Genomic DNA, 9,021 nt, shown 5'->3' on the forward strand with positions numbered 1-9,021 from the left:
ACCAGCTCTGCACCCAATGTATATGACTTCTACGACAATCAAGCGACAAAACTGGGTGCAGAATGCAGTTATCATGTCATCTTTGCACCATGCCATACTGAAGACACCTTTGCAATGAGGACATTCCTGCATCTGCTCTACGTTAATCCAAACAGGACACAAGACGAGCTGCAGCATTATACAAATGCTATTTTCGAGTGCAGACGGCTCAAGAGAAGCATTCCCAAGCAAGTGCTGCTGTGGTGCTACAATGAGTTGCCTAGCTGAAAGTGATCGGGTGCTCTAGACTAAGAGGGGGGAGGGAGTGAATTAGGCACTTTAAAACCTAACATATGCCTCTAATTAGTTTGCACATAAACTTAATCTAAAACATGCTATCTAGATGTGCAACTAAGGTTCTTCTAGTGTGAAACCCTCATCCCAAAAGAGTTTAGCAACCTATAGCCAATTCTAGAAAGATACTACTCTAAAAAAGTAAAGGCACACAAGTTGCAATATGAAATATGGAAGCTTAAAGAGGAGAGATGAGAGGAATCAAACTCTCGACACGAGGATTTATCCTGTGGTTCGGATTGCCACAAAGGCGCCCCTACATCCACATTGTTGAAGCACTTACGAAGAGTATCGCTTCCCGGCAATCAAGTCTCTTCCGTGAACATAATCACGGTCACCTTGATCCCGCTTTCCACTAAGGGAGCTTGCCCATGAAGGAGGGGTCTCCGTCCCCCGCACAATATTGTCGTCGCCGCTCCACACCAAGCTGGAGGGTCGTTGACGTGCCGGCGAGCCACCAATGCTCCAAAGAGACTGGCACACCGAAATACAAGTGTGGTTCACTCTAGAACCAAAGCACAAGGCAGCAACTCCTTGCTCTCTCACTCAATTAAGAGCTAACCTAGCACTAACACTCTCAAAAGTATGGTAAGGACTAAAGATTTGATCACTAAGCTCTTGGATGGCTTGGAGATGTTCTTGGGTATGTGTGTGTGATGTCTTGGAACTCCAGCAAGCTTCAAATGGCCGGGGGAACACACATATATATAGGCCTCAATCGTGAACTAGCCGTTTAGAGCCGTTAGGCACTTTTCTGCGTGGGCATCGAAACTTCCGGTGCTAGGGGATTGGTTCTTCCGGTCACACTGAGCTCTGAAGTAGCCGTTGGCTTCTCTGACACCACTATAGCAACTTCAGGGACCATCGGTTGAACCGATGCTAGGGCATCGGAACTTTTGGTGCTACTTGATCTTCACGTAGCCGTTGCTCTTAATCATTTCTTGCTGATGTCATTGCACCGACGCTTGCTCCGATGGGGCATCGGTTCTTCCGGTGTTGAAAGCTTGGCTTCTACGCACTTGACATCGTCTCTGGACAATAGTATGTTGAATGCACCGATGCCTGTCTTTGACCCGTCGGTTAAACCGGTGCCTTAGGGATGTCTTCACTTGATTCCATCTGGCGCCCAAATTTACACCGATGCCTAAGCGTCGGTTTATATGGCAACCATCGGATGCACCGATGGTAGAGCCATCGGTTTAACCGGTGCAGCTGACTCTGTATCCTTTTCGTCCAATCAGTCGCGGCGATCATTTGAATCCTTGAAATATATTCTATCTCTGGATTTTCACTATACTTTGGCACCTCGACAGTGGTTTGGACTTGTCATCATGATGGTGAATTGGACTTGGCATCTCGACGATAGATTGAACATTGCGTCTTGACGATGAATTAGACGTGTTGAATTATATCTATGGGATCTAAAAACTCCTACAATTGTGATCTCACAAACTTGTTAGTCCTATTGATTATGTTGTCGCTCAATCACCAAAATCATGAACAATAACTTAAATGGGGCAATGTTCTTTACAGTAGCAAGTACATTTGCTGTACCTCACCGTTTTCCCGGAAGGCCACGTCATCAGGACTACAAGCTTGGCTAGAAGATGGGTTGCTGAGGGTCTGATCACTGCTACTAGCAGTAACACAAGTACTACTGCAACTGAGCAAATACAGAGTTCAACGGATGAAGCTGAGCATTGCCTGGATGTGCTTTTCAATCGAGGCTTTGTTTTTCCTCTGGAAATCAGTGCCGAAGGTAACATCAAGAGCTGTACAGTACATCGTCAAGTCCGGGAGTTCATCACCAGGGTTGCTATGGACGTAAACTTTATGGACTCGAGCCTACCACCACATCTGGCTCGCTACCTTTCCATCCACAACAGATTAGGTTTGCAAATATCTCATTCAGATGGTGAGAGCAGAGACATTGCAGCTTATCTTCCATCTTTGGCAGCATCTCCCCAGTGGCAACTGCCGAAAGTTCTGGACCTAGAGGGCTTCAAAGGATTGGCTAAGAAGAAGAATCTGAAGAGCATCTGCAAGATACTGTTGCTCAAGTATTTGAGCCTCAGGAACACCGACGTCGCCGAATTACCCATGCAAATAAAGGAGCTCCAGTGTCTGGAGACGCTGGATATCCGGCAGACAAAGGTACGCGTTTTCGCCACAAAGGCTATTGTGCTTCCACTACTGAAACACTTCCTTGCCGGTGACAAGATCTCTATAAGCATTGACGCTAGGAAATCTGAAGGATCATTTTCAGCAGTAGATATGCCCATCGGCAATTCGGCATTCACAGAATGAACAACATGGAGATATTATCCCATGTACAAGTCACCAACAGCAATAGTGATCGAGCTAACTGGCATCGCTGAGCTGCTGAGACTGAGGAAACTTGGTGTAGATCTTCGTGGTAAAAACGCCAAGCTGAGTGATCTGTTCCGCCAAATTGAGCAACTGCATGGAAGACTCCGTTACTTATCAGTACGGCTCGACCAACCAGCTGCTAGTGAGAATCATGGTGATTTGACCCCTCCAAAGTTCATTCAAGGCCTAAACATCAGTGGCCTCACCAGTGGGCTACCTCAGACGATTCGGCAGCTCCGTTATCTTGTCAAGCTATCCCTGACCGAGGCTTACTTGAAGGAAGATGGTCTGTGTATCCTCGGCAGGCTCCCTGGCCTGCTCTGCCTTAGGCTTCTGCACCAATCATACATACAAATTGGGCTCTCCTTCAAGGAAGAAGAATTCCAGGCACTCAACTTTCTGCTCGTCGGAACTAGTGACGTCTCCAGCATTACCTTTTCCAATGGGGCAGCTCCAAAGCTCGAGAGGATCATTTGGTCTTTCTTTCCCACAACCGCACGCGTTTCTGGGATCCACCACCTTCCTGAGCTGAGGGAGTTTGTGCTCAATGGTGACTGCAACCCGGATGAAGTGATACAAGAAATTGAGTTGCATCCGAATCTTCCTGTTTTCAAGCATAATCCAAATGTTCAGAGGCAAGAAGACATAGCTGCAGCAGCATCAACCTCATCCGCATCAGCTTCATGAATACTCACTACTCTCCCTCAAACTCGAAGCTCGCTTGGGTATTTCTCATTTAATTTTCTTGAATAAAGATGCAGCTGCTGGGAAAGCCTAGCGGTGATCCCCGTTCAGCCTCGCATGCATCAGAGTGTGCATTCCTTTACACTGCAGGTGTTGGTATGTTTTCTGTTATTTATCTGCATGTGTGCCGTGTGTTCGGTTTTTAGTCTCTTGACTGGAAACCCTTTTATCTTGTTGTTGCAATGTTGCTTTTCTGTGAATATGTGTGCCAGTTTGTGTGTATGTCTGCGACTGGATTTGTGTCTATTCTTTCAATTGTGTGAGATGATTGGCAATGGAATTACAGCTTGTATCCTTGTTATGTACTACTCCGCACTAGACTATAACAGCTGTGTATTTTGGGTTGTCTCCATATGGCTCGCAACTGTTGGAACATGTGGACTGTGCGTGCCCTTGGCTAACTGGCCTGGATGTTTATCCTTCCCATAAAAATGGTGAAACAAATGGTGGAATGCCTCGCTAATTGACTAGTGTTACAAGAGTAATAAGCTGCTATAATATTCTGCTACCACACACCTGTATGTAATGGGAAGTAAGACAGAGAAATGTTGAGTAGCAGAGCAGGCACCAAGCCTTCTACGAATCTCCATTTTTGACCTTGTTGCAGAGTGATTTGCCGCTGCCACCGTTTGTGGGCTGTGGCCCTTATGCCTGCTCCAGCCGTGCTCTAATTGGGCCTCTACGAGAAATAGTGGACCGCAAACACAGTGGGCCGACAAATAGTTGTCATGCTTTATTTTTTTAGAAAAATATTTTAAAATCCACCATAATGAGAGTTTAAAATTTGTATATAAATCACCCACACCAGTCACTATAAAAAAATTTAAAATAATACACTAAATTTGCATTTAAAATTAGTAAAAGTAATAATCCTCTAACTTTCAATCTAATTACCCGCATCACAAAAATTCGACAGATTCGACCATCAACTCGGTATGAGGAAATCATCATGTATTGGATCTAGTCTATTTTCTAAATAATTATCCGCCTCTCCTATTGTGAAAAACAAGGTAAAGTAACCCACAACTCTATATTTAAACTACTCACACGTGCCATTAAGAACCATGTCCAAAGTACACATAATTTTGCATCTGATTGCAAACATACTCCTCTAAAATCTACATCAAAAAATTATAAACATATTCTATTAAAAAATATTTAGTATAGTGTAAAAAGTCAATTATTATAAGGCTTAAGTATTATAATCCTCTTGAGCTTAGCGTGCTACCCCATTCAAGCTCTATCATTTATCTTAAGTGACTTGGTGTAGGTTTCAAATGATTGATTATGCTATTTTAGTATTTAAGAACGTACTCTATGACCTAAAATATTTATTTAAAAAAATGCCAAATGGAGAGTCAATAAAAGATCCAATAAACACGGGAGTTTCACCTAAAAGCCTTATTTAATAAAAATATCTTTCATAATAGAGGAGGATATAAGTTCAATTATTATGACTTATACTTCATACTGCTGAGGTGGGTAATTTAGATATAAATTTAGGGTGTTACTTTGTGTATATTTTAATAAGGGCGGAGATCTAGAGAACTAAATAAACTCAATTCCATGTCATTGTCAAAAAGATGTTTAATTTAATGTGAGGCTGCCGGATTTTGGGCTTTCGGCCCGCCCACGAGCCTTAGGTGACATTTGGATGGCATTCATGAAAGGAAAAAGGATATGGGGTGGGTTATGCCGTGGTGGGTATGGGTTAGGCTGTGGGGGCTTATATCCCAATCCCTTGTTTGGGCTTACTCGGAGGGAATGGGATTAGGTTCATGTGGGCCGGGGCTCCCCAGTTAAAAAATAATAAAGGCATCCAATATTCACGAGTCTTCGTCGCTCTCCGCTCGACAGCCATGCTTGTGTGCCGCCGCACGTACGACGGTTCGAGCCCTTATCCTCATCCCCTCGGCTGCTTTAATTTGTTCCCGCCTGTGTAGCCATCGGAAAGTTGATTTGCTGGCCTCATATCCCTATTCTAGGCCTCATTTCATTTACCACAATCGAAACGCCACCTTAGTGGATATGGCCTGGATAGAGATCAGGCTGTCCAGATTTTTTTTTCTCTCGGCCTGGTCCTGCAGTATTTGTTTCATTTGTTTTCAAACAAAAGAAATGGTAGGCGGCGCTACCTAGGCCAGGGCCCTTCTGCATGAAGGGAAAAAAAAAGATCGCCTTTGTTAGAAGGTAAAGACTTTAAGATGACAGGCCGTAAAATAGTAACTTGGGATGGCCACGCTGGTATGGACCAAAGATCCTATCCTCTCGTCACAGCACCCCTCATTTTTATCATGGAGTTACCTGCTGTCATAGCTTTTCCATTATTAATATGTGCACTCACGTCAACGCATGCATATGCAACCAATCTTAAAATTTAAAAATATGGTAGTTCTTGAATAGGACATCAAATTTAAATTTTGATTGCACAGTTGTGTTTCTTTCAACAACACCTTCAAGATAAAATCCTACTTGTATATGTTTTGCCTATATTTTTCAAAAAGAAATAATTTGCTTATGTAGAATATAAAAAATGCTAAACCAAATTAATTAAAATGCTCAATTAGTTTGCCAAAATAACCTATAATTAAACATGCATGGAACATCCACCTACCAGGACATATTTGTTTACCCTCTTTCCTGATCATACCATCCAATTTATCTTCACAATATTGTAACACCCCTGGTGTTAATTTCGTGCTTTAGTCGCTAATCCTATGTGTAAGCATGAATATTAGCATAAACAATGTTATTAGCATTAATTGCGCATGCACAATTACATATGAAATTGCATGTCATCACATGCAATCAAGTTTAATTATGCTAGCGCAATTTTTGCTAATTATATATTTGACGAATGTTTTGAAAACTTCATTTAATTCAAGACCGTGGTCCAAAGTCAGTCAAACCCCAGTTGAATCCCTCTTTTGAGCTGAACTGAATTTCAGCTTTGACCGCTCTTTCACCCACTTTATCTCTCGAATCGTAACTCATCGCCCAAAATCCATGTTGTAGATCTTTTCTCTCTCTACAATTTTCGTTTTGGCCGAAATTCAAGTTTCAATGCGAAATTTTGCGTTTTCCCTGGTCGAAATCGAGTCAAATCTGGGTCAAAGGAGTAAACATCTTTACCTGCTCTTGTCCGGCACCTATGGCCGCTCGACGCGCGGCGAGCACTTGCGCGTCGTCGCCCTGTGCCGCCCATGCCGTCCGCCCTTGTCCTTATCCCCAATCGAGCTGCCATGCCAACGTCTCCTCCCCTCTCTTGCACTCGCCCCTCTCTTCTTCCTCCTCAGGTCGAGCCGAGCAGACTCGCCCCATCGTTGATTCCGGCCAACACCGGCCGTCGTTAGCCGATTCCTTGCGCGAGCGCCTCCCCAACCTCATCCTCCACCTCCCCCGCGCAGCACCGGGTCCGCCCAAGCTTCTCCCTGGCCGAATCACCCCCTCCCCCCCCCCACCGTCAGCCGCCATTGCAGGTCCGCCCGAGGCTCCGGCCGCCGTCGATCCACTCCCTCTGGTCCTCCCCCGCCCGAATCGAGCCCTTGGTGAGCTTCTCCTCGACCCCCTCGTCCTCCTCGGCCCCTTCCCTAACCCCCATCGGCCACCCGCTCACAGGAACGAGCTCCCCACCACCGTCTCCACCACTGCAACGCCTCTGGCCCCCTTCCGACCACCTCCCGCCCTAGCTCTCGTATCAAATCGGTCGCAGGAGAGCCCCTCATGCTTCCCCAACACTCCCCGGCCGCTAGCATGGCCTTCCCTTGTTGGAATTGAGCTCCCTGGGCGCCACTTCTGCTCCAATTCGCGTGAAGGACCTTGTGCAGCAATTGAAGCAAGCCCAGGGGGTTTTCTGCACTGTCATAGACTCATGTGAATAGTGTCGCGCTGGACCATTTCAATATTTTAGCTGCAGACTTTGAAAATCCGTAGAAAATAGTAGAAAAATGCTAAAAATGCAAAACCAGTTTTCTTAGCTTCATATTTTTATGCTCTATACAATAAAACTATGAGATATGCTGTTTAATAACTTTTGCTGTGCAGTTTTATTTATGCTAGATAAATGCTTTTGTAGATTGTTAAATGCCTAAATGGAGTTAGGAGCATGAGAAAAATATAAAATCAGTTTTGTTAGTTTTGTTTTGACATGCAGTTCTTAGGAAAAAATATTAAACCTTCTGTTTGGATAATGTTTATGTGATGTGTTTATTTAATCATGGTTAATGCTTTATTTAGCTTGTTTATTTAATATCTGCAGTTCTGGAAATCCAAAAATTGTGAAATTTATGCAGTAGCTTACTCCTTGCATGCTTAGTTCACCGTAAAAATTTCATGTCCAGAAGCTATGTGCATGTTTGTAAATCTATTTTTTTTCATTTGTATTGCTAGGGCTAAATTAAATGCTTTCTGTTATCAATAAATGTTGGTAAATTTTTGTTGCATGATTTAGCAATAGCTTGCCATGCTGTTAAATTTTGTTACTAAGCCATGGCTGCAAGTTATGTTTTTGTATTTGTTTAGTTCCCAGCTATAGCTTTCACTTTCCAAAAGTATTGCTAAGCAATTCTTTTCTGCATGGTTCAATACAGCAAGTTATGTCTTTTTTTGGGTGAATCATATTAACTTGTGTTGCCTAGAAGGTTTGGCTAATTCCTGATTGGTGAATGCTTGCAATGGTTTAATTGTAAGTTAATTTGTATGGCATGCTTGATGTGCTTGCCATCTCCTATGAGATGCTTGAGTGATGGTTTAGTTAAATAGCTCTAGGTGCTTATGCTAGTGGGTTGTACTTTCATTAATGCCTTGCGTGTTGCACTTTCATGCATTCATACATATGCATTGTTGCATCTCATTTAGGTACGATAGATGAAGCATATGACGGACGTGCTATTGGAGCCGAACCCGAAGACAATGTTTGGTGGACATATCTAGAAGACGGATGGATGTATCCTGATGTGCATGGCCGAAGGCAGATGCTCGCCAAGCGAGTATCATCTAACTAACACTAACTTAGTGTTACCCCTAGGCAAGCCCCGGAGCATAACCCCTAATTCCAGTATTCAATGTTTATTTAAGTATTGGTGCATTTACGTTTCTAGGAGTTGTATGGAACCATAGTATGCATGTTTCTCCCTAGGTACCTATGAGTATCTACTAGTATGTGTACGTCGTTAGTATTGCCATGCTTAATTAGAATTCGGTAAAAGTCGAGTGATTCCTGTCACTCACGAGATATAGGACCTTCTTACTTATTATGGCAATGTGTCTTGAGAATGAATCAATGAGGTAGGAAAAATAGAGACCAGGCGGAGATGAGTTTGGTTATGGATATGAAATGGATGGAAAGTAAGCCTCTGCCTGTGTCAATTGAGGACCGTGCCGTTGTTGGCCGTGCTGACCAAGTTTGAATAGTACTAACCACATGCTACTCTGGAAGTGGGATGATGGCGGGTGTTGTAGTTGCCCTCGGGTCCACTGGGTATTCGCCGTGTGGGGCTCCTCATTCAGGTTTTGGCAGACGTGGGGTGATGATGGGAAAAGTTGACGTGTGTGGCCCGACGGGGTTGCACGTGT

General features: G+C 43.8%; 1 protein-coding gene across 1 annotated transcript; it reads left to right on the plus strand.

The window, feature by feature from the left end:
* The first annotated feature begins 1,505 nt into the window (after window positions 1-1,505).
* Window positions 1,506-3,739, plus strand: LOC120699377. Its single transcript, XM_039983355.1, has 2 exons — window positions 1,506-2,224; window positions 2,291-3,739. The coding sequence occupies exon 2, from the start codon at window positions 2,662-2,664 to the stop codon at window positions 3,388-3,390; it is 729 nt and encodes a 242-aa protein (XP_039839289.1). The 5' UTR covers window positions 1,506-2,224; window positions 2,291-2,661; the 3' UTR covers window positions 3,391-3,739.
* Window positions 3,740-9,021: the final 5,282 nt, after the last annotated feature.

Source organism: Panicum virgatum, chromosome 3K (assembly GCF_016808335.1).
Source record: "Panicum virgatum strain AP13 chromosome 3K, P.virgatum_v5, whole genome shotgun sequence".
NCBI lineage: Eukaryota > Viridiplantae > Streptophyta > Magnoliopsida > Poales > Poaceae > Panicum > Panicum virgatum.